At 40.3% G+C, this 26,829-nt stretch overlaps 1 protein-coding gene across 3 annotated transcripts in view; it reads left to right on the plus strand.

The window, feature by feature from the left end:
* Window positions 1–1,408: 1,408 nt before the first annotated feature.
* Window positions 1,409–26,829, plus strand: part of STIM2 (stromal interaction molecule 2) — a 69,924-nt gene continuing 44,503 nt past the window's right edge. For 2 of the 3 annotated variants that reach the window (XM_084516690.1, XM_084516692.1), the window contains exon 1: window positions 1,410–1,758. In XM_084516690.1, coding sequence (XP_084372816.1) covers window positions 1,527–1,758 — 232 coding nt within the window. In that variant the 5' untranslated portion in view covers window positions 1,410–1,526. Of the gene's footprint in view, window positions 1,759–26,829 lie in introns of all 3 variants that reach the window. The other variant, XM_084516691.1, reaches the window with a different exon arrangement.

Below are 26,829 nucleotides of genomic sequence, written 5' to 3' on the forward strand. Positions count from 1 at the left end.
CCCCAGCTCACAGCTATTCTGACACATGGCATTTCTCTGCAGGACTCCTGCAGCCCATAGCCTTTGACTCCAGCAGTTCTCAGTTACAGTAGATCACGTTCATCCAAGAAACTTGCCTCTTTCGTGTACCCTTTAGGAATACATCTCTTTTTGTATCTTAAAATTACCTAATTAATTAAAATAACAGCTGGTTTCTTTGTTTCCTTCTGGGGAATTTACTCTGCTCCAGTTCCCCTCCCTAAAGTCAAACAACGCCGAGCGAGCTTTCGTAAGATGCGGGCGTTTCATTGTTCTCTCTGCACCAGATCTGATCAGATACTGCTGGTCTTTAAAGGCTGCTGCATGCTAAGGCCACAAAGTCACCGTTGGATGCATTTTCCAAATCTCTGTATGCTATGTAACTAAAGTTTTTGTGTGCGTGTTGTTTTTATTGAAACGTTTTGGCTGAAATGGGTGTGCAAGCTGACTGTCGCTGAGAAGTTATTTCCTGCTGTATGTAACAGCTCTATGAGGCAGCACAGTGAGCTTTTGGGATTGTGCTTTTGGGATTGCGAGGCATGCGATGCCTCCATCTCCTGTGGGGTTTGCGAGGCAGGTCGAGGCTTTTCCGAGGAACCTTTAAAAATACTTCTGCTGTGACTTCTTAGTGGATTGCAGTAGTTAATTTTATAGTGAGGGCAAGGTTTATATAGCTTTTACCATCCACGCTGCATTGTTTTATGTTGTGTATCTGTGGTATTACGTGGGATGTGGGCTTTGAAGGCCTTGTTATTCATTGTTGAAGGGATCAAGACAGAGGGGCTGATAATCCTGTGGATTTGGACAGCACAAGGCACAACACGGATTTTATTCCTGCACAGTGGCTTGATGAAAATGACTTGAGTAAAACGTTTTTTTTTTTTTTTTTTGCCAAGGCCCTAAGCACAGTTAAATCAGGGTTTAGCCCTCATGAGGGCTTGGCGCTCCTGATTTAAGTTGCTCAGGACCAGACTCCAAACACCTTTCTGTGGCTGCCCAGAGGAGGCTGCGCGTGCCAAATTTAGGTTTTCCCTCACACCTTCGTGTCTTTTGGACAACCCTCCTCAGGCGACTGCTCTTTGGGCAACACCTGTGTGGCCAGGGCAAGTTTACGGGACTCCAAGCGTAAGGATATATTAATATTTATATTAAACTTATAACACGAGGTTTCAATTTTTTATTTTTTCACGCTTTTAACCGAACTGTTTCCACACACCGCACCCTGCCCCGCTCCACCTCAGCAGCCGACCCCGGGGCTCCCCTCAGCACCCCCCCCCGCCATGTCGCCCCCGCTCGGCGCCAGCCCGCCCCGGCCCCGCCCCGCGGGTGACGTCACGGCGCGGTGACGTGTCGCCCGGGCGGCTCGGCGGTGGCGGCCGCCGGAAGCGGCGCGGGGCCGGCGGCTGCAGCGCGGTGCGGCTGCGGAGCGGCTCCGGAGCGACTCCGGATCCTTCAGCTCCTCTTTCCTCCCTCGCCGCGGCCCGGCCCAGCCCGGCCGTCCCGTCCCGATGAGCGGGCTCCGAGCGCTGCGCGGCGCGGCGGGGACGCCGCTGCCCACCCGCCTGCTCCTGTTGGGGCTGCTCCTGCCGGGGCTGCTCCTGGCCGCTGCGGGCGGCGAGCAGGAGGCGGCGGCGGCGGCGGTGGGAGGGCGGCGGGGGTCGCGGGCGGGCGGCCCCCCTGCCTCCTCCTCCTCCTCCTCCTCCTCCTCTTCTGCGGCGGACACCGCGGCGGTTGTGGCAGGTAACGGGGGGAGCGCGTCTCGGGGCCGGGGGGGCGCAGCTGCATGCCTGCGGTCCGATACCGGGCTTCCCTTCCCTTTTTTCCCCCATTTTTCTTTCCCTTGCCCTCGGGTTGCGGCAGGCTCCGGTGGCCCGGACCCGCCCGGTAACGGACCTGTCTGTCTGCAGGCTCGGGGGCAGGGGGTTGAGGAGCCGGGGAGCCGTCGGAGGGGGGCTGCGAGTTGCCCGGGTCGCTTTAACGCCTTCTTTAGGGAGCCCTGCGGCTGGGGGTGGGAGGGGAGCAGCAAACCCCACCGCCCCTGCGAAGCAAGGCGGGCTGCGCTTCCTGCCCCAGCAAAACCCGCCGCTGGCTGAACCAGCGCCCTGAGCCAAAATCGCTACTTTTCGCGAGGTATTCCGTTAGCCTGCTCCGAGGCCAGGGCGCTTCGGAGGTCCCCGTCGCCTGGTTTTTGTTTGGCTCGCCACAGAAACTAAGGAAGTTGGAACATCCGCAGTCTGAAGCAGGAGTCGCACCTCCCAAGGGTGTTGGGGAAATGCCGTGTTGGATCGGCTTTTTTTTTTTTTTTTTTTTTTTTTCCAGAACATAACTAATGTGGTTGTAGGTGGTATTAAGTGGTTCTCGCTATGCCTGGTGCTGATGCTGTCTGCGTTTCACGCTCAGTCAATCTTGAAATGTCAATTTGGAGGGAGAAGTATTTTAAAAATATTTTTGGACTGTAAAACCACTGCGATGCTTGTCAGCTGCTGTGGTGCCTCCCTCCCCCACCCCCCTGCACTGGATCTGGCGAGAAAATACATGTGAGAAATGTAACACATCACACGTGGATTTACTGTTACATGTGTAAGCGTGGTCTGGGGAGCAGGTATGTTTAAGAGCCATCAGAGAATCAGTTTTAATCTTTTGAAGGTTTTTAACACAGTTCTGCATTCATCCACTTGCAGGATTTGGTGTTTGAGTTGAATGTGTGAATTGGCTGCCTGTCTGGTAGCTAACCCAAACAGTGCTAAGTTACTCTGCAGAGTCGGAAGGAAGAAGCCTTGAAAGCGGGGGGAGAACCAGATGAGTGTGCAGGGAGTGATTGTAGTTATATTATCTCTTATTCTTTCCTCTGAAGATTAAAACTTGCAGATGTGACATCAAGTTAGGAGGGACTGTAAGTATTCTGCTGGATAAAAACAGAATGAAAATCAAATTCCATAGGCTGGAGAGGCAAAATCCAGAAGTTAAGTCTGTTAAGTATAAAATGCTGTGCACAGAGGACTCTCAGATGCTCAAATACAGTGTAGGTGTATAGTCAGCACAGCTGTAGGAAATAATCCAGGAGTGATGGTTGCAAATTGATCTGAACAAGCAACGTAATGCAGCTGGCAAAAGCGGACGCTATCCTGGGATGTGTTGATCTGGCTTAAATTACAGAAAGCTCTTCATTTATTGTTCTTCATTGCTCTTCTGTGCCTAGTCTCGAGTATTAAACAAGCCAAAAAAGTCAGAAGTAGCAATGTGGATGGAGAGGCTTAGCCTCTGACTGATGTATTACTTTATTTGGGGGGATGGAAAAGGCTGTGGGAGGGGTGTGTCACTATCTAAGAAATTAGTTCAAGAGAGGATATTGATTTATTTTTCCATCTAATGTGGTTAAGAGGTGGGTTAAGAGGAAGTGAATTGTACGGGGGACGACTGAGGTTAAATATCAACTGGAAAGTTTTTACCAATAACATTCAAATTACAGAAATGGTTCAACAAATCCCATCGCTAAAGGTTTTTAATGGGTTAGAGGAGCAGCTGGCAAAGGTAATCTAGAGAGATACTGACGTGGCAGAAAAGGGATGTGCAAGTAATTTTATGACTTTATGATTTTATAAACAGCCATATTTTATCAGCTATTCAGGGACTCAATCGTTTGTTACTGTTGTCTACTTGCGTGCGTGCACCTTTTTAATCGTAACTTGTAAATGACAACTCTACATATGTTGCATCTGAAGATGTTTAGTCACAGTTATAAAAATCAGATCAATGAAACTGTTTCCACTGATTGGAATACTGTGAGGTTACCTTCTCTTCATTCTGTCCATGCTTGTTTACTCTTAATTTGGTCGAAAGTTTTAAGGAATCATTTATCCAGACCTTGAAGATAAGTGTGAGTTATCATATTCTGTTTATTCTGTTGTTATCTGCTTTGCAATTCTGGAGGATTTTTTTTTTTGGTCTGAATTTAATAAATGATCAGAAAATCTGGTCATCTTTCAGGCAAGACAGAGAACTTGGAACTGTATCTGGCTAATAAAATTCTCTCAAATAGTAGCTTATAATATTTAGCTAGGCCATTCTTAACTGTAGCTCTACATTGTATTTACTGCAGAAACAGTGGATGCCACAATGTAACTGCTTTCTCAAAGTGAAAGATTTGCCTTGTTCACTGAGCTTCCATTCTGGAACTGCCCCATCATGTAGTCTCAGTGCTCTGTGATCCCCAAATTTCTGTCGTTGGCACTTGAGAAATGAAGGTTTGTGTAAAACAGTTTTTTATGGAACTTTGTAACTGATTGAAGCCATTCTAACGTGGGTGGCTGTCAAAGGCTGTTTTTTCTCTTTGGAAGCTGACCCCAGCTGGCCATGCTAGCAGGATCAGTGCAAGAGAGCAAGCAGGAGGACATCCTGGTACCGGGAGGGAGGGAGTTTCCTGCTCTTTCTGCTTTGTGCTTTCTTTGTCCCCAGTGCTGTGATGAGCACTGCTGCGTTAGCTTGCAGGAATGTGAGAGGGGCAACAAAAAGCAGTGGTTTTCTTATCAGACTCTTTCCTGGCATGCTCTGAGTGCCAGCAGCAGTGCAAGGAAGAGGGAGGATGGGCTGTGTGGGTGGGGTCAGCAGTGATGGCAGTAAGTGAATAAATGAGCCTCCCTGCCCATGTAATTGCATCTGAAGGTGACTGAAACTGCTCTGGTGACCTTTTTTAGCTAGAATAATCTGTTTAGAAGTTGGTGTGGTTACGTGTGAGACTTTACGCTTGCTATCACTCCAGCATATGTGTAGTGATCTTGATCGTGCAGCAAAATGATCTTGGATTACATGTGCATGCACTGGTCTTGTACGACTGAGCTCCAGGACTGGTCTCTTCCCTAGCAGACTGCTTTTTAAGGCCAGTAGATTTTTCTAGCGACAAAAATTGAGTACCTCAAGCTTGTTTTGTTCTGTTACTTCTATATGTATGCTTGTAGCTAAGCTCTTTGTGGTCTGCACCTATCATTTAGGTCGAGGACAGAAATTTGTGTCCTTTTCCCACTAAAATGATGCTGACCTGAAGCTGTCGGTCGCTTTCTGACTGCATTTCGGTGCAGTTACTTGAAGTTCTTTGACTCAGGATCATCCCTCCATCAGCAGGTTTTCGCATTGCTCTTTCAGCTGTAAGCATTCTGAAGCAATCTCTGCTTTCCTGGGGACCTCCTACTAGGCTCCGGCTAGCTACTCCTACGCAACTTGGGCATGACTCATTTTCTTCTAACTATCTATCCTAAGTAGGTTGAGCTGCTGTGCATCTGTCAAAAGAGAACTGGACCCGATGGCAGAGGCAGTGGATCACGTTAAGATTTCTCATGATGATACTATCGCTACGGAAAACGCCTAAAAAAGCAGTTTCCTCTTTAAAAAAGCTTGTATGAAGTAAACAATTTGATATCATTTTTTTTTTTTTTTTTTTTTTTTAGTGTGTGTGCTGCACTCTTCGTCCTTTTGTATTTAATATGTTCTCAACCAGCACTAGGGGAGAAGAACATATTGTAAAGATCTGTGATGCTGTGGGAAAGCTGGTTACAGGTTTAATCTTTCTGTAGCTTTTAATGCACTATCTAAAACTTCTCAGGAGTCAAGTGTGGTATTTTACATAAGAGTTGACTCTGAAACCTGCTGCAGAAGCCCTGATGCACAAGAAGATTTCAGTGGGATTAGTCTGCATCTTATCTGTGAAATGCTTTTTTAAATACAGGAACTTGAGATGTTTATCTTGACCACACATGGTATGTGTTGGGAGTAAATAATCATTACAAGTGTTGTCCTAAAATAAGCACCTGTGCGTTTTCCAAACAAAGGTGAGTTTCGAGCTGTTACATAAGTTGGTGTTATTCTGCCTTGGTAGATGCTCCCCAGTCTCTCGTGTTGCCATGGAAACTATCTTTGCATCTCTGCAAGGGGGAGGGTGCATAAAACAAAATGCATATTTATAATTGAGAATCAGCATAAATGGGATGGGATGATTGCCTGGGTACTCTACAACTTGCGTTTGTTTACTTGATTTCTGCCAGCACTTCAGACTTAACTGGAGGATGTTTGTTCCTGTTTCTTTAATGCTTTTTTCCTCCCTTTGGACCTTGCTCCTTTTTCTTCCAATCACAAAAGCACGCCACCTTTCAGAGGCCTGTTAGAGGGATGTTTAATTCTGTATAATGAGAAGTAGTCCAGAGTTTTAACAAAAAAATCATCATGGAAATTGCATATAAGGTGCTTGCCAAAGCAGTTAAAAACTTGGGTTAACACTAACATTAACATAAGTGTTGACTCAGCAGAATATGAATTAACAGGTAGGAACCACCAGCTTTTTCTTTTTTTCTAAATCTCATCCTTGCTGTCTCTAGCAATGATTTTTAGCTATCTCATGAGGAAACTTCCTCTGTATGCAGACAGTGTTACACTCCTGCAGGTGAATTGTGCTTCTCTGGGGATCTCTGGGTGCAGGGGTAGAAGGCAGCGTCACTGAATATTGCGGCTTGTATTGCAAATCACAGGCAGCACCACAGAAACTTGGGTAAACTGGAACAGTTGTCGAGGCTACTGGGACTGTGTGAAGCTTTAACTTCTGCTGTAGCTTAGAGTTTATAGGAACGCAAAGATAGCTTTGACACTCTTCCTCTAGGCCATGCTTTCTGTTCCCTACTTCTTTATTATGAAGCAATTCACAACTGACAGTGGCCCAGCCCTATGGTACTGTGTCCAGTTACAATTTTAATACATGATTTTTTTGTGTATATTGTTTCTGTGGTTGTAAGAAGCTGACGTGTGCTCAGCTTCCAAAACTGGTATCGGCAAAAACCATCAGCTTATCTGAAATGATTTGAAGGTGTTTAAAAGCAAACAGCCTTTGGTATTCATTATTCAAACATTTTTTTTGGTGAAGATGTTTTGGGTTTCTAAACTCTGGGTACTTTCTCCTTAAAATTTGGAACTTTGCATACAAGAAGGTGTGGTATGAATGTTCTTTCTTGCTTTGTGGTTTAGAATAAAGGAAGGGGTTAGTCTTATGTAAATTACTCAGCACACGTAATAACGCTACACAGGAGAAGGAATAGGTTTTCCTCAGTTCCATCAGGTTACTGTGTGAACTGAATTACTTAAAATTTGGAATTCTTCACAAGTTTGGGGGATTCTCACAATGTTATTTTGTTCTTAATGTCAATTAACTCTACTAGATGACCATTGAGATTTGTCATCGGTAACTCCTGAGCATACCATCTTTTTTTCAGCATTTGTAGTACTTCATGAATAAGGGAATGGCTCAGCAAGTGTTTTTTATATTTATGCTATCATCTCTGTTTACATGTAGGAGTCTTTGGTGAGTTTTGCTGGGAATTTTTCAATGTAACTTTTGTTAATGTGCTGACACTTTGTTCCAACCATAGGATTTCATTTGAAACTCATTCCTCCCATGTGTACCCTCACTAACTTCTGTAAGCAGATGAATTTTCAGGTTGTACACCTAACCTAAAGCAGATTAAGATAACTCTATGTTGCTTCTCCATAGTTATAGCCTGAAATGACCAGCTTGGTTTGCTTTTCCCTCAATTCGCAGTGCTGCCTAGTATTTGGAGAACAGCAAGCAAGAAATATTATACTGTTAACAAACAAAACCACCCAAACTTTGTGGTCTTTGAGATGATTTTGAAACAAATACTGAAGTTAATCATTCGTAGTAGGAGACTTCCTTCTAGTGTGGTTTTAATTCTAGACTGCTATATATAGAAGGCTGCGAGATAACTTCTTACTGTAGCGTTGTGTGCCTGGGTGAAAAGTACCGTTGGTTTAAGTTAGTTTGTGTTGCCTGGACTCAAATGATTTTGAAGTGAGAATGAGGCAGTTTTCTTTTTTAATGCTAAGTATGGTGTACTGTTTCATTAAATATTAAAAATTAGACTATAATATCATGTAGCTCTGATACTTACATAAAGATGTGATACGAAGGAAAAAATGTCTTTACATCCTTGTCTACTTGTATTTTTTAGGTTGAAATGCATCAAGGCAGCACCGCCCTCCCAAACATGTATATATGTTTGACTTAACTTTTGTCAGTGCTTTTTGGGAACATGGCTGACTCAATTTCCTCTCTCCTGTCTGGTTTGTGTTCCCTGAAGACATCTCCTGAAACGCTGCTGGCATAGCCACCGAGGGTATTGTGGTTAAACATGTAACAACTGAATAATATGTCAGTTTATAGATGAGAGACAAGGACATTATTTTGATGTAGGAACCTGTGTCCTGTATTCTCTAGAATGTAATCCCAACACTGCATTTTAAATGAATATTTTCGTTTTGGTCTGAGGAAACTGCAGTGCCTGTAATTGGCCTTCCTTTGGTTGCGTTGCAGGAAAATGACAGAGTCACTCTGCAGTCTTTGAAGGATGTGGCTTTGTTATCAATTTCAGCTGACCTCAGTGCAGGCTCTTGCTGCAGAAGAGGGTATTCCTTTGTGCCTGTTGCGTTCTCTTCCTCCCTGCCTATTCTGTCTGTCCCAAGTTCTTTAATGTTGTTGTGGCTGAGGTGGTCCAGGGGAATGCACTGAGCTGGTAGTTGTCACTTGTGTTTTAGCAGGGTCAGGTCCTGGCTTCATTTCACTGCACTGCTGCATAAGAGCATCTGTGAGAAGGCAACAGTGTTGGAGGAAGGTAGTGTTGGCCATTTCAGTAGGAGCACATGCATGCCAAGTAGAAATTTTTGCTTTCAAATTAAACCTTCCAGGAGCCAACTCAGTTTTTAGCAGTTGATTGTAAGAGAGCTTATCTCAAAAGCAAAATTGCTTGCTTGGCATAACTATTTGATCACATAAAGCAAACTAATGAAATATGATTTTTATTAATACAGGATAAGGAAGGCATCTTCCATTCTGATTGAGATGTAAATGTTTATCAGCTTGAAAGGAAAAAAAAAAAAGAGCCAATCTGAACTCTTAGTTCATCTGACTGCTGCTTTTAATCTTTGTCGTAAAGGAATTTGAGTATAACTGGTTTGTTTCCTTTATTAAGTAAACATCTTTCTGAAGAAGCTACATCTGTGGTGTTTCCTTTTTTGTCACAAAAGCACTCAGATACTTGTTTTATGCTGCCTCATGTCTGTGTGTTTATAGTATTGTGAGATCAGTAGTCAAGGCTCTAATTTCTCTCTGTGTTGAAGAGTGGTAACATTTCCTTGCTTCAACAAAATGGAGGCTCTGTACATGACCTGGCCTGTTACGAGACCCACAGAAACTGCTGTTTCTTTACAGATGAGTGATAAGCAGTCACAGCTAATGTTACCTTAATGGGAAGAGAAGTTATGCATCTTCAAAGTACTGGATGATGACAAATGGAGCGTTATCCTAATTAGCTTCAGGGTGAGTGGAAGTTTGACGCATGACGGGATGATGAAGGGGGCCCTGCCATAAACTGCTGTTGACTGCACAGGTATCTGAAGGTATTGCATGATACTGTGTGAGAGGGTAATGGAATAGTAGCTGAGACTGTCTTAGTGCAGAAAACAAAACAAAATAACAAAAGCAAACAATACACTTAGGGAGGAAGAGAGAGGAGGAAGGAATTGGATATTTTCATACTCAATACAAGTAAAAGCTTGTATTGAATTTAACTGTATAACTGGAACTTGGTTGACTGTTACAGTTTTGATTTTGGGAGTAATTGTGGATTGTCCTTTGGAAAAAGCCTGGTATATTTCTTCCTGAAAAAATGACAAATTGTGAAGAAAGGAAGATAGTATACGTACCGTTGTCATTTGAAAAGGGTATAAAAACTAGAAAAGGTCTGGATAAAGCTGGCTGAACTTCTTGTATATATGCTTTTGTGTATGAAAAGGCATTGAGACTCCTTCCTTTTAAAAGACCTGCCCTGTGGCCGTAGTTATTTGAAAGCTGAAGCCAATACACGTTAACAGCTGTGGTTTAGGCCTTCACCCTGTGTTCTTCCTCATGCTGAGCAATTTCAGTTTAGTAAACTGACACTTTCTACTAGAATAATTCACAAACTGGTTAAGTGACGGTCATATGTACCCCAGGCTGGGTCAGGGAAGGAAGGAGGGATGTGGGGCACTGTGGCAGCCAGGTGGGCTTTGGGTGGTAGGGATTGGTGGTGAGGATGTAGTAGACCAGTTTGAAAACATGAATGTTATAAAGGAGGCAACTATAGGAAGACTGGTAGTTTCTTTCATATGGGACCTAGGGGCACTGATTGCAAATCAGAAGGTTTAAATTAGACATCCCACCTGCCCCACACTTCCTCGGAGGGAGCGGACCTCTGTGAACAGGTGGAATTAAACTGGGGAACTCATTGCGGTTGTGTTGTTTGAAACAAGACAGCTTGGCAGATGCTGTTTTCCATTAGCTCTTCATTTTCAGTTTTGTGCAAATGTTTGAAGTGATTGCTAATGCAGAAAGAATAAGGTTAAAATACTCAAAGGAGAATGTCATAATGTTGTAGTAAGCTGCATCGTAATTTATACAGTAAGTTTTTTGGGAGATGTTGCTAACTGAAGGTTTTCAACTTGAGGGCTTGCAGAATACTTGCTGGCACTCACTTTGTAAATGGATTTTATTGAAATGTTTTCCTTCCATTGATTTGCATTGGTTTGCAGGCTCCTAAATGCTATCTTAAAGCTGAAATTTCTTTCCTGACAGAAGTTAATAAAACTACAATGACTTTTTGTTTTTGATTTTTTTTTTTTTTACCATTCTTAGTTTTCTATGCCCAAAATGCTGTCAGCAGCAGATTAACATTCTTGCAACAGCCAAGAACAAGACAACCATTGTCTTGTAACCTAAATTATTGCTTTAAATATTCTTTAAATATGACCCTGCCACTCTTATTTGCAGGATGATGAGGGAAATTAACTTTTCAGAGCTTGTGGTTTCTTCTTTTTTTTTTTTTTTTCCTCTCCAAAAAAAGGTTTCAAAGGCTTACCAGAATAAAAACGATCATTTCACTGCATCTTGTGCAGTTGAAAACATTTTAAATGAAACTATCTGGCTTTGGCATGGATTCTAGTCTGAAAACTGACTCTACAGAAACATTTCATGAATATCTCTAGTTCAGTTTGCCTCTTTCAGAATTGTTTACTGTGCACATTAAAAATGAAAATGGAAGTGAAACTCTTCTAGTAACTGGGATGCTTTGCAGATGGAAACTAACAAAAATCTGGTGTTGGAAGCAATGAAAGTTCACCTTTGCCGCATCTGTATTGTGCTCTCAGTGTTCATAAAGAGAAGCTTAATTCTGGCCTGTTTATTAGGAGCGTAGTAAGAGACTTGCTAGAAGCAGGAAGGAGCATGTATTGCACCGTCAGGACAGAGCTCTAATTGTTTTCCTTGGCAAGAATTGTAGGCAGAATTTTGGAGAAGACAGTCTTCAATATGAAGTTATTTGGCTCTTTTTGCATACAGATGAGAGTAAGAATCATCAGCTCTGAACTGCTGTAGAAATCGGTGGCATACATATGTCCTGAGATCACCATGGAGGCTGCCGTTTGCACAAGCATTGGGAAATCTCAAAGAGCTCGTTGTGTGAGGCCGGATAGTGAGCTGAAGATCAGAATGTGAATATATAGGGCATTCTGTATCCTTTGGAGTTAAAACAGCATTTCTCTAAAGTACTTATTGCATACGTACTGGAGAGGAATATTTCCTGGATATTTTCTTAATGTTAGGATGTGAAGTAAGCATAGGCTAGAAATATGCTATAAAGTGAATTGCAACATGCATACAGGTGGCAAGTACTGACACTAATAATGAAGTGTTCAAAATATTGTGGTTTTAAGTGTTGGGCTGAAGTGAATACTGTACTTTCGTAATGCACCCTGTCCAAGAGTTGTAAGTAGCCTGCTATATTTGCATGAATAACAAACCTTTGGCTCTTACATATTTGCTTGTTTTATGAAATAGCCTCACCTGATGATCTCAAGTTTCTCATTTACTTAGAAATATTTTGAAGCTTGCTTCCTCTTTAAGAGAGGTTTGAGATAGGCCACGTTACTTCAAAGGGCAAGTTCTCATTAGTTAGTTTGTTAAACAGGCAAAAACCCTTGATTTTACTGATTGTGCATTAGTCATTCTCTATTTACTAATTCAAATGGATATGAAGTGTAGTTGTAATGATGATGTCAACCTCAATTATTTTTTTTACTGACCTGAAAGATTTTAGATACCTGAGCTGAGTTACCTAGGTATAACCAATTCAATTTTTCTATGATCAGAGATTGTATGTAAGATGTCATCCGAAGGATGACGTTCAGAAATCCTCTAGCTTTTATCCGGTTGCCATTTCTGTCAGAGGATGTAGGCAAATAACGATTTGCATTTGTTGGAGCAGGCAGAAAGCTTTGCTGTCAGTCCTTGTGCTGCTCCCAGATGGGGCTGGAAGCGTGTGGGATGGTTCCTGGTGGGGTATGGGCCCCAGCAGCAGTGCTCCCTGCCCGGCTGTTCCAGCAGGAAGCCTGCCTCCATGCCCCTTGGCTTCTCTGCCTCACTGCTGGTCGTGTCAAGGTGGTTGGTGTCACACCAGACCTGGAGAATGCCCTCACGTTTGGGAGCTGCAGATTTTAACATATGAGGGAAGAAATGTACTTGGGTACCAATTACTCTGCCCGGTTTGCTGCTTAATTATTTTCATTTATTTTTAACATGGTTAAATTAGTAGGGCTCAGACATCTTTAAGTGCTTCCCTGTGATGTTACTTGATCAGAAACTTTAAGGGTTAGATTCCTTCCACAGTTCTTGAGGTGTTGGTATCTGAGTGAAGAATCTGGGCTCCTTCTCTAACACAGTACAGAGAGCAAACATGATACCTTGAGGTAGCAAACCCTGCTCAGACATGTGGATCACACCATTAACTCTGTGCATTCAACATGAATATAACTGACAGTGGAAAGAGGACACTTCAGATGCAAGCAAAAAAATGTGTGCTCCCAGCTCTGTATGAAAGCTCTTCCAGGAGCAGTGCCTCAACCTGCTTAAGGAGCCTTCAGCCTGTTGAAGGTGATATCTGACCTTACACCATAATCTTATATCTAGCATTAGGCACCTCTTGAGTCATGCAAAAAAAAAAAAATTACCTGCCTTTAAGTTTTTAACTGCTGCAGACTGAATAATTACTGCTTGGGTTAGATATTAATTTGATATTTACATTCATAGTGCAGCTTCAGTGTGCTAAAGTCTTGTTTCCTGTCATTTAGCTTTAAAATGCTGCAGGATTAGGTTTCAGCCAATCAGTAATACTAGCTAGGAAGCTATAATTAATGTCTTAGGGAAGGGGGGAGGGAGGTGTTAACTCCTTCTCATCTTTGATATCCTTGTTAGCCTTAATTTATTACTTTGAGAAGGTTTGGGAGTTCTTGGTAGATGACTTGGTAGAGAAGATGATCTATCTATGCTCGAAGTCACTTCAGCTTTTGCACCGTTTTACAAACTTGATTTGAACGGTTGGATTGCACTGCAAGGCCTTTTTGTGTGTGCTCAGCTGGTTTAGGACCGATATGCCTGTGTTCATAAGGAACACCAGAAGACTATGCTGCCATCGGCTCATGTGGTTCTGAAAGTCTTTAACATAAATGTTTCAGATCTGCAGATAAGAGAGAAGCACAGCTATGAAAAAGGGAAAGAACAATTCCACCTCTGCATTAATTGCATCTGGGAACTTGAAGTAACGCTTTGTACTTCAGAGCAGAATGTTGTGCTAAATTGGAAATGGTGATATTCTCGCCCACAACCATTCGGTCTCATGCAACTGTGATTGGTTTAGTCACAAGCAGAATATTGGTCTGCCTACTCCGTCTTTGCAAGCTACCACGGCACTGGAGTTGCTGTTCGTGGTTCATTAGTATTCATAGGAGCTTTGCCGTAGGAAGGATGAGAGTTGTGGGCAGTGTCTCTTAATGGCATAGATTAGTCTCTGAGAGATAGCAGAGAGCTGGAGAAAAACTGAAATCTTCAAGCATGGCTGGGGATGATTATAGCTTATTTGGAGGCTATGGTTGTCTTGTATTTGAGGACCTTTTAGTAGTCCTTCAGAAAGTCCTTTCTGTGCTTTTCTTGGGCTAATGTTGGAACCTGCAGAGAACTTATAGCTGTTTTATCTGACTGGTGAAAATTGTAATAAATCAGCATTTATGTTTAAATTTTGTAAAGTACTTTGAGCACAGTTGGATGTGCTTCATGTAATCAAGACATCCAGAAGACTGCGGGCGAACTCCTCATATACAGTCTTCCAAATATATACTTACTAACAGCAGCAATTTGTCTAGTATGTGATGACTTCTGTCATGTAACTCTTAAATAATTTTTTTCTTGGACAAACTCTGGCTTTGGGTGCCTGTCCACAGTTACCCTCACTTCTGCTCATGCTCCTTACTTGCCTCAGTTGAACAGCCAGTGGAATTTTCTAAGTATTGTGTTCAAAAGAAAAGCAAAAGCTGCACAGAAATCTACTTCTGTATTTTTTGTTGTTTATAAGCTGGTTCGGTTCAGATAAGGAAGGGGTGAATGAAATGAGAGTGAATATTTGAGCAATCTGGAGTTCCTGTTCTAAATAAACATGGTGCCAATCCATTTAGATTAGTTGAGGCCTTGTAACTGTCTGAATTTACTTTGACTTTTTTGTGATTCTGCCCAATTTATGACCACCTGTAAAATTTGTGCTTTTATTCTGCTCTATCATTGCATTTAGAGTTGATGGTTGACTCATCACCTAATGCGAGGAATAGCTTTTATGTTTAATGTGAGGAATAGTTTTGCATTCGGTCTAACACAATATAAGCAGAAGGATTTAGCATGTGATATAGCGATAACATCTCCTCTGAACTAGGACCTTACTTGTGTATAGTGATTCTAGTAAATAGCAAGTGAACAGTTCCATACGAAGTAACGAAGTCAGCTTTCAGCAGAAGGTGACTCTAAATGAATTCCTCCATTCTGTCCACGCACCTGCTTGGCTTTAATGTTTAACGTGCCAACCAGCTGTCACTATTGCCCAACCAGATTGTAAAACGAGGAGATGAAATAAGAAAATTGGAGGAAAATGAGAATAACGAGAGGTTCCCAGCGTGGCCTTCTGAATGTTCATCAGAAGATGGATGATGGCAGAACATGGGCAGAGAGACTAAATAGAAGCTGCTGGTGAAACGTGGGATGGGTGAGGGGAAAGCTGCATCAGCGGGGGTGATGAAGATTGTGGATGCTGGAAAGGTAAAAATTCTGGATCTTTCTGAAAAAATACCTTGGCATTATGAGATATTCAAGTCATTAGGATAGCTGTGGTGAAAGACTGCTGCTGTTATAGCATTTGAAGGGTTGCATGCACAGATCCCAGGAGCGAATGAGTTGGGGCGGCTGGGAAATGCTGCTTCAGTTCATTCCTTGCCTCTTTTTTTTTTTTTTTTTTTTTTTTTGTGCTGTCATGTAAGCATTTTGTCCTAAGTGTTTAAGAAGCAAGTATAAAGCAAAGCAGAAATACTGTACTAATAGTTTTATGACTGTGTGGTTCATATTTGTATAAGAAATGTGGTGATTATGAAATTTTCTGCTTTGAGGGTGCTTGGCACGGTATAGTGTTTATTCTTCACTCGTGGCAGAATATTTTTCGTATGTCTTGTGACTGGAAGCTGTTAGCTAATTCACTGATTAGGATTGGCTTTAGTAATCAGTTTACTAAAAACCACCACCCCTGGCTTAGAGGAATTTGAGTCTGTGTACTCACCACTGGTGGTTTGACAATTAGTACTGCTGAAATGATCCTGCAAGAAACCCCAAGGTCATTCTTTCGTTTTTCCTGTGAATAATCTGGTTTTACTGATGAGTACTTCTACACTGCTAAAGACTTGGATAATGAACAAGGAGGGCTGTGTGCATGGGTCACGCTCTTGTTACTAACTGTAACTAACTAAACTAAAAAGTGGCAAATGGCTGTGGATTTTTACAGATCACTGAAGTATTTTTTGGATGAAGTGATCTCAGGCAATATTTTTATTTCTTTTATAAAAGAGTGAAGTTACTTGCATTTCTGCAGACCATTATCACTCACCTGTTACCCAGAATCATTTTGCTAAAAATTTTACTCACTGATTTAGGACAAGATTCAATTCCTGTGGCATCAGCTTTTATTATTAAAACATTGGTGTCTGCTTCTTTAAGAGGAAAAAACACGTGTAGTCCTTATGGTTTAATATGGAAATACATGGGGTTGTTTAGAAATACTGGAATTGCAGTGTTTTTTTTCATAGGCAGCTCTTACAGGGAACAACTGACACTTATTCTTCCATAAATACTATCTTTAGGTATATCATTGTGGGCTTTTTTCTCATCCTCGTTGATCCAGAGGTGGATTAAAAGGTTAAAACCTTGCTTAAGAACATAGTCATCTTACAAAACCAGGGAAGTAGCTTCCCTAAAATCTTGAATTAACTGTCTACCTGCAGCTCAAGAAGAGGGTATTAAGAGAAGTCTCAGCACGTGGCTAAGGCATGTGGTCTTCAGGAAGACTCTTCCTAACAAAAATGTCCTTATGTCTTATGTCCTAGTCAAGATTTTTTCCAGACTGCTTGTTTTTTCTTACCTAAAAAAAAAAAGTGGCTCCGTCACATAGACCTTGCTTTGGAAGGAGTTCTTGGTGTCTTGGACATGATGTTTATCAGTAAGCTCAGTGTCATAATTGAGCATCACATTGTGTAAAGGCAATTTTTTTTAATTAGTAACTTTTAAAAAATACTATCAACTGGTTACAAATAAATTCAATGTCTGGGTTATTTTCTCTGTTTTTTTTTTTTTTTTTTTTTTTTTTTATCACCTTGCTTCTAAAGTCCTTTGCATATCTCCCCCTTTATTTTCCTTTGGAATTTGGCTCAGTCTATTTTGAGATGAGCAGAACCAAGGAGCGTACTCAAGCAAGGGAGGTATAATTACCTCTGCATTGCTCTGTTTAGTAACTTCTAACAGCTGCTTATTAAGCAAATGACTTAATTGACTTAATACCTATTAGCAATCTTTCTGGTAAGAAATTTTCTGCTAAAACAAATTCCAGTGTGCATAATTACCTCAGGTGACTTACTGTGCGGATCAGCAATGGGCTGTTTCAAACTTCTGTGCCTTCCCCTCCACTTCTCCCTCTCTGCAGCCCTGGCTTGGATTCCTCCTGAAAGTGTCATAGGTGGGATTTGCTGTTGACATACCTGATCAACAGCAGTATTCAGTAGGAAGAAGATTGTTATGCTTGGGATCAGTTTCGCAATTGAACTTGTAGCTACTCAGTGTTGACGGGGGGGAAAAGGGAAGTCTTCAGTTTTGTTTTGGGTATAAACTGAGAAATCCTTCAAGTAGAAAAGATTGGTTCTGTACCCACTGTTCAGTATTTCTCTACTGTGTTTATAACCTGTCTCTGAGCAGTTGTCATTTGTCTGGTTTTACAAGTCACACCATCTCTTCTGCTGAGTGCAACAACTTATAAAAAGGATTTGGTACCAGTTTATTGGCTGTGGAATTAAACTTCAGGTAAATTGCTAGATTTCCCCTAAGGAGCAAAAGCAGCATTTTCCAGACAGATCCGAAAGTAGCTGTTTTCTCCTAGAATCTATTTATGCAGCATTTATTGTATTGATAAAGGAAGACAAAAATAGAGGCGAGGCACTCTGGTAGGCTGATTACAAGGAAGATATTAAGGGGAAGTGTAGCTTTTCCTTCTTTGGTAAATGTTTTATGTTAAAAAAGCAAACAATTGGAGAACATGCTATCAGGAACCAATCGGCTCTGTGCAGCCAAGCACAACTGCGGATCCAGATTGAAACAAAGGAGAAAAAAATTCTTAATTTCTAATAAATGGTTTTACTTACCAAATGATTAACATCTGTTTTTGGAATAACTCCTGCTAAGAAGTGGCCTTTTTATTTATGTGCTGCATAACTTTATATCTCGTGTATATTTTTGTACAAGTCTTTGATAAAGTTGATTACATTCTAGTTAATTAATTTCTCCTATTCTGTATATGGTTAGGGCAACGTTGTTTCTTCTAGCTTCGTACTCCTTTTCTTGATTCTGTTCCCTAGTAGAAGGGAACATCTCCTTTAAAAAAAAAAAAAAAAAAAAGCATGTAAATGCTTTCATCATGCAAAAGTGAAATTCTTCTGCTTTTTGGGGGCGAAAAAAAGAGCAAAGGGAAGCTAAGATACTTGGAGTCTTCTTTCCCACACTGTGGGAAATGCTCCATGGAGGAAAACTCTAGGTGTGCTAAACTTAAGCATTGAGACTTTCTGTTATTTGTCTTCTAACCAAACTGCTTCTAGCATCTTTAGGCAGAAATACTAACATGGAATGGAAGAACACAACCACTGTTGCAGGGTGAAAAAAGAGGTGCACAATGGCCCAAGCTTTATATTTTGACAGAGTTCTTTGTTGAGACATCTGAGTGAACCATGCCTGGGAATTGTCATAGCGTGGGCTGTTAGGACTGCCTGGTGCTGTGCAAAGTTTGTAAGGCAGGGCTTTTTGGTCATGTACAGCATTTCTTAAACAGATGAACCACTTTTGTACCACAGTAAGACATCTGAAAGTGTTTCTGCCCTGATGTTCTCTGCATGTGGAATAAGGATGCTCCTGGATGAGCAGTGTTGGCATCCTTACACTGACGTACGGTGATCTTCCCTTACAGTGACTGGCAATCATCTTTGTACATCCAGAAGATTTGTCTTTTTTAATTAATCCAGCCTGCCTGTAAGTCAGTTTCTTAAAGCTTAAGCCCTGAAGTGGCAGGGGAGAAGCAAATAGCTATGGATTTATGACCGTAAGATTTTTGAAGCTTAGAGAAGACACAAATTTAGCAGGTCTTTTTAAAATAAAAAGGCATGCAAGTAAATTTTATGAAGAGTTCTCACAATTGCTCTGTGGCCATCTTCGTTCACCTTAAGTAGGCTAAACTCTTGAGATGAAAAGATGCTGAAGAGGCTACAAGTGAAGAAAGATGTTTAAAGTTTAGTACTGTTGTGGTGTTAACAAAGACATGTAATATAGAAATTTGCACCCCTCAGTCTATATTTGCTTTCAGTGGCATTTGAGAAGATTGTTTTTCCCGTGAATGTAAAATAACATTGCTATTCAGTGCATCTTTAAGATAAGTGAATGCTTTGTGCAAGTTTAGGAAAGGGTGACCTTCTGGACAGAGGTCTCATCTTTGCCATTTCCAGGCAATGCTGTTACCCTGGAGTTGCTCTCGTGCTGGGTTGAATTAGTTTATTATTAAACTAGATTAAATTGTCCTCGTCCATGTGATGATACTGCTTTTGTTCTCCTCTGCAATGTCCAATTTGAACAATTAGATTTTTGAAAAATTTCCAATTAAAATTAGTTCTTAACCCTGTTTGGAGAAGTGCACGTATGCACATGTGCAAAAATTACTTTGGCAGGTTCAGTGAAAAAGAACACCTGATCAAGTGTTTAGTTGCACATATTTCTCATTCTGTTGTTAAAATGAGAAACTAACTAGAATGAGCCACTCTACCATTGCCAGCCAGTGGGAAGGATACAGGGGGAAGATGTCTTACAATGGGAGGAACTAAATTTTTAGAAGGAGGGGCAAAAGTAGAAGGTCTTTATAATCAGGTAAGAGAGCCAATAGGTCACCATATGAGACATACGTATTTTTTGTTTGTTTTTAAATACAGTATGATGATGAATTTGGTACTAGGATATCAAAACTAGCAGTGAATTTTAGTACTACTTTTGCAGATAAGGAGACTGAGAAACTGGAATGAAAACCTTGTGACACTTGAACTGGCAGGGGGTTGGCATTGAGAAGACCTGGAATGGAAAGAGGAAAATATGAGCAAAGCAGGGAGGGAATATCTGTGTGTGTGAAGGTTGGAAGGAGAAGGGGCATGATCTAATTTGTTATAGGAACTGATGGGGTTGAAAGTAGGAAGTAACAAGTTACAGTTGGCTTTCTATTCCTTTTTAAATATTAAGCCTGTTTATAGTAGGAATAAGCACGATGTGTTTCTCCTGTCGCCTTGTTACACACTACAGTATGTGTTGGTAGCCCTAGCTATCTGGCAGTGTGTGTAGCATCTTGTAAACTTGTTTTTGTGCTAGATAACAAGTTGAGTGTTCGGAGCACTAGATATTTTTGTAGCTTGTTCCAATAATGCTGCTTCCTGGCTGTGAACCGAGCATGCAAAACCACAGGCTGGTGGTTCTAGCCATAGACTGCTCAGTGATGCGCTAAAAGTGACTGTTCACTTTGCAAGTCCTGCCTGAGGCGAATGCAAGCAGACTTAAATGTTTGCATCCATACAGAAAATCTTGATACTGATTTCCTACACCAGTTTTCTATTGTCCTGGCCAGTTAATGGCATGGCAGGAGGTTTGTTCTTCTGCCTCGTGCTCATGGGATGTGTTTGGGCAATGGAGCTTTGACTGAGGAAGAAAAGGAGCTGATGAGAAACTTTTTTTTAATTAATTAATTTATTTATTTTTGGAGCTAGTTCATAGCTGCTCTACAGAAACTGCTGGCTGAGCCAACTGTACCTGTGATATGCCAGCAGAGCTGTGGTGGTTCCATGAGGTTTGGGTTAAGATGCTACGACTGAACAAATTCTGGACCCGGGCGGTATTTCTAAGGAAAACACAACACAAAATTCTTGCCCTGGCCTGCTGTCTCTATATTGTCATCGAGCTTAATTTGGGCAAGGTTGAAAACTGTTCTTGAATTCTTCACCTGTCTCTGTTTTGACTGTGCTGCTGCAGCAGGTGGTTTCTTAAGTAGGTCAATGGGCATGTGCTTGGCTACTGGTACACGAAGCTGGCATGGGTTCACGTGGCATGTAGCAATACCTGTGGGATTTGAAAAAACCACACGTATTCATGTGGCATGTAGCAATACCTGTGGGATTAGAAAAAAGTATTACAGAAAAGGTAAGCCTTCAAGAGACGTTTGTATCAAGATGTCCTTGTGAAAAACTAGCCAAGATCCTGCTTGTCTTCGTTTTAGTTTTATCTAGTTGCTGGCTTTTTGTTGCTTAGCATATATTTCTTTTAGCAATTACGTACATGGTTATTTTCCCTTGTGAGTGTACTGGCTCTTGTGCATACATAAAAATGAACAATTCCAACAAATGGCCATCTAATCCAAAGAGTGCTAGTGAGTGTTGAAGTGTATAAAAATATCATTTTTTTTTTTTTTATGACAGTCCACACTCTTGCTGTCTCTTTTGTGAGTCATTTCAAATTAGGCTGCAGGTAGGAAGCCTTGAAAATAAGAAAACACTGTGCTTGTGTTTCTTCAAGGATTTTTTTTTTTTAATTAAAAAGTGTATATAGAGTTGCATATTACAGGGTGGGCACAAATTTTTACTTGTTTTTAGAATAAACGAGATGCATGCTTTTAGACTAAAAGTATGGGGATGTATGTATGTATGAAGTATGTATGTTCTGGAGCTGGGTATTTGGTTTGTCACCTTACTGGTCTGAATTTGTGTGATTTCTTCTGTACCTTTGACCTCTTATATGGAACGGCACAATTTTAATGTTTATGAAAGCTATTTTGAATATTCCTTGGTCTTTGCTGATGCTTGTAGAACTGCCATTGTTTGAAAGATTGAACGTAGGTCTGGACTTTGCTGATATCAAATATTTTTTTTCTAATTGCTGCAACTTTTTGACATTCTGTACTTGACATAATAGGTACTAAATTTTTGCTTTGGTATTGTAGTCTTGCAGTCATGTCTGTAACTTCAAAATAGTGGTGTATTATTTTAATTGGCAAGCTAAAAGAATTCTTTTTAATCGGGTTTTACTAAAACAGATGATCCTTTGTAAGGGATCAGTAAACCAATAGCCCATGTGATCTCATATGAAACAAGGGAATTTAAAGAACTCCAGTGTTTAATTTTTTTATTAAAACTTGGGTGGAAGTACTTGCTGTTTTTTAAAAAAATGAACAAAGAATCCTTTATGCAATGCAGAGATTCAACTGTACCGTAACTTATATAACCTACTCACTTTGGTATTCTCAAAACCTGTAGATTAAAAACAAACAATGAAACTTCCAGTTCATGTTAATAAATTCAGCAAACTTAAATAATGTTTGATGCATTGATTTTTATGTCAGCTTGCTGTTTGAATCTGATTAACATTTTTAAGTAATAGTATTTAATATCTTTATTCTCTTTACTACGTAAGCTATTCCTGGCAAGCGTTAGAGAAAAGGTTTTAAGTGCATTAAAGCCCACCTTCCAATAAATAATGCTCAAGCTCACAGCTTGTGCAGTTGCATGGAACAGCTGATGTTCAGAAATGGTTGGAATTAATTCTGATCATAAACCCTGAACTGGCTTGCTCTCTAAGGTGCTGCTGCTGCAGGTAGTTACATATGAGCTCTGAGCTCACTCTTTATCCTGTTGAGGTGGAACTTCTTTCAGTTTATGGGAATAGATTTGGTTATTTTTTTTTTCAGGGTGTTGGTTGTATTAATTCTGCAGATCTCCTTAACTTCCCTTCAATTTATTTAATTTTGGTTGTTTTTCTGCTTTAGTGCATTTCACTTACAATCATTTTTAAACCTTTCTGATCAAAAACTATGGGTGAGGTGTTAAGGTTACAAATTCTTGTTTCTATGAATATATTAAAGGTTTTAAACTGCTTTTGTCACTTCTCTGAATCAGTACAATTTAGTTCACTGTATTTCTTTTTCTACTGTTTGCACACTTCCTTTCCTTTCCTCCTTCTGTTGGCTGCAAGTTAGCTAACAGCATCTTGAATCTTATTTTTGATTGAGATTGCAGTTCTAGTGCAGTAAGTTATGTAACACTTTTTCATAAATTACGTTTTCTGCTTATAGAAACAGTGATAGGGTTTTGAAACAACCCTGTTTTTTTTTTTTTTTTTTTTTTTTTCCTCTGCTTCCCTTCTACTTCTACTTAACAATGAAGTTAACCCTTCTCAAAACCTTGAGCTTAAAAACTGTTGTGTGAATTGTGGAAAAACTGTTTGTGTGAACAAAGCCATTAAACCTCTATTTTGTCTTCATGCCTAGACAGTCTTAGATCAGTTGGTGAAAGGAAAGGTGAGGCTTCTTGTATATCATGTACCAAAATATCACTGAATCCCATTGGAGCTTTAGACAAGTTACAATGCCAGAAACTCCTTGCTTTTAATCATGGCAGTAGGCTGTATACTCTTGTAATAGAAGTTTCATTTAAAAATACAGATCCCCATTTCTTTGGGGCTAGACATGGCCATGTTTAAGTAGAATTTTAGCTCTGTCTTCACATGGATGCGTGCATAAAGTCTCCTAATACAAGGTAGTTTTTATTGAACTATAAGACGCAAATCAATGTTATACAATATACTTTGTTTTTCTTTTTCCTTTAAAAAAAAAAAAAAGCTATTAATGAGTGAACATGCCTACTCATGCCTTCATTTGTGATGAATTCTTTCTTCTCAGTGATTATTACCCTGTTCTCAAGCTCTGGGCCTTTACAGGCATGCTAATTCTTATCATCCTGTTCTCGTTATTGTCTTTTAGCCTGTCTTAAGTTCTGCTGAAATTCATTTCTCTTCATTAGATGCAATGATGTGATGGTAAAGACCTGCAGATATTGTGAAGGCATTCCTAAGCAGAGTTCACACGTGTGCACGAGTACACACATTCTTTGCCCAGGCATGAGGAATATACATGCGTGCTTAAAGGCAGTACACAAACCTGTGCACAAACGTCAGTGCTGTAAGATCTCATTTTGGACTTGTTCAGGATTTTGCAACGGTTTCTTCACAGGCATGCCTTGTTCTTTTCCTGTCTGTAATCATTAGGTGTCTACTTAATATTTCAGGTTGTAAATGTGGTGGATCAACAACTTCTTCAGAACAGTGTGCTTCTTAGGAGTGTCCTAAGAACACATGGAGAGGACACAACTAACAGTTCATAAATAAGAATGACTACTGCTGTTACACCTTTATTTATATTTGTGAAGTGGAGCACTCCATTTTGGGGGCAGTCATAGAATCACAGACTTATAGAATCATTAAGGTTGGAAAAGACCTCCAAGATCATCTGGTCCAACCATCTCCCTGCTACCAATACCATCAACTAAATGGTCCAACCACCCCCCTACCACCAATGTCACCCACTAAACCGGGTCCCTAAGCACCATGTCCAACCTTTCCCTTGAACAGTGACTTCACCACTTCCCTGGGCAACCCATCTCAATGCCTGACTACTCCTTCAGAGAAAAAATGTCTCCTAATTTCCAACCTAAACCTCCCCTGGCATGACTTGATGCTATTCCCTTTAGTCCTATCACTAGTCCTTCTTGAATCTGCCTTTCAAAGGAGATGACAGATGCTTGTTGAAAAGGAGCACTGGAATCCAGACTTGTGCTCTGAGCCAGAATGTCACCCTGACCCAACACCAGCAGGACATCCATAGCTCTCTGGCTAATTCATGGAAACCTTCAGGGATGGAGTTTCTACATCTTCTGGATAGCCTGATCTAGTGCTGCAGTGGCCTCCAGGCAAAAAAAAAAAAAAAAAAAAAAAAAAAAGCTTTTCCTGATGTCCAACCTGATCTTCCCAATGCATCGTTTGACTGTTTGTCCATGTTTCATGGTCTGCCACTGCTGAAGAGGCTTTGCCATCTGTTGTGAGGTGGTTGTAGGTGCCTGTTAGATCACCTTGGCTGCCTTTTCAGAAGACGTTAAACAAGCCTAGTTTCCTGAAAATAAGTGGCCTCCTTGAATGTATGTAGGATTGAAACTTTGTTTTCTTAAGCCTAATAAGATTGAAGTTCGTTAAACACAAGATTTGGAAAATCAGTATTACCACACACTATAACTTTTGATTAAAAATGAATCTAAAATAAAAAAGGGCTGTAACTAGCTGCATGATGCAAGTTTGCGTTCATGTGTATACATAGTCAAACAATGCAATGTTTTAGTTAAAAGACACCAACAATGGGGGTTACTTGGAAATATTAGAATGTCGAAATCTTTTTGTGTAGAGGATCCAAGTCCAAGTACTTCAGAATGTACATTCTTGAGACAACCTAGACTGTTGCATATAAATAATGTAATAAACCAGTAAGATATGGAGAGAGACCAGATGAAATCAACACGTAGAAAGGTTGTTTCAGCTGAATTTAAGATGATGTGTAAGCAGAAAATAGAATAATGTTACTCAGTGAGAAAAAAGAGTGATGGAAAGTTTAGCGCTCAAAACATCAGAGCGGCTTAAAGTAAGTAAAAGTAACTAAAGAAGTAAGTGTGTAGACTTCTTTAAAAGGTGATTTGTTTTAATTGAATGTCTGATATGCCTAGGTGGAAGATTCTTTTAATGTGTTGACACTTTCTGCCTTAAATAGACCATAAGTTTTTGATTAAGCAAAATTAAAAAAAAAAGAGGGTGGGGCAGAAATTGAAGATGCATGTTGATCACTAAGCTAGTCGGGTAGTAGGCCACTACTGGAGTCTGCTGTAGGCTGTTTGTAATGTAGGTATTGGAAGTGAGAAAGTTCTTTAAGGTAGTTGTTTGCTTAGGATATGGTAAGCTTTAAATTTGTGATGCTACCACTTCAAAGCAAGAAGTGAAAGCCATGCTTTTAAATTCAGGTTCACTTCTCTTGTAATAGCCCCATCTTTGCTACATAGGCAAATATTGCCTTTCTTTGCTCTGTCTCCAGCACGTCTAGGACTTCTGGTTTGTGTGGTTGCAGAGAATTTTGGAATGCATGTGGATTTTTTTCCTGTGTGTGTCCTCCCAGTTCGAAAATGTTTGATTAATTTATTGATAAAGTTATTTGAGAAAGGAACCTAGCTTTGGTTTGGTATTGGTAGTAAAACTGTGTGGAGACAACCTCAGTTAACAGTTTAAACGTTGGTAGTTTTTTATTATTTTCATGTTAACTGGCAACTCTTCCCTTTGTTAATATGTACTGATTCAAGTATTACTGAAGAAATGAGACTTAATGAAAAGCAAAAACTTTCTTTGCATTTTAATAGAATAAATGAGAAACTTGCTATAACCCAGAGCTACAAAAAGGCATGGTTTTTGTACCTATTTTCTGGTTATATATTGGTAGTGTTCTGTATTCAGAAATAAAGAACTGACAAACACTGTCCTTCCCTGCCTCCTACAGATGACTTGGTATAAGAATTGCTTTGAAGTCTGTATAGACAAAAGCAGGTTCAAAGCAAAGTCATGTGTTACGTGGATCATTGTGCTAATACACAAAGGATGAAAACATTTGTACTGGTTGTTACATGTGACTGGAGTAGTTGGTTTTCAGGTGTCAGCTTTGGCAGGTGTTGTATTTAAAGCATCAGAATAGATTTCAAAAATGAAGTAAAATCCCTTGTATTCGAGTAAACCTGAGAGAAACTACAAGGTGTTACAAAACATGCTTCTATTTGAGATATGAATGAAGAACTTCAGATGTGTTTTACTGTCTATGGAGGCTGTATAACAGCAATAGGACACCCGATGAAACAAGACAAGCTCCAACATTTTTTAAAACAATCTTAGTTTAGTATTTTTATATGTTCTATTTGTTATATTTCTGTTTCTGTGGGAGACAGAAGGCCTTGTGTGAAATTAATTTCCTAGGGTTTTTGAAAATGGGGTCTAATTGAACGTACTGAATTAGAATTCATCTTTCATGTCTCTGGCTTGTTTTTGCTTATGTTTAATGAAAGACAGGTGGCTTTTTATCTTCCAGAAGTTATTTCCTTTTTGATAATTGGAAATGATGGACCACCTGTACTTCTTGATATTTGATATATTTTTATAAAAAAAAAAAAAGTTAC

This window comes from Aythya ferina (assembly GCF_964211825.1).
Source record: "Aythya ferina genome assembly, chromosome: 4".
Lineage (NCBI taxonomy): Eukaryota > Metazoa > Chordata > Aves > Anseriformes > Anatidae > Aythya > Aythya ferina.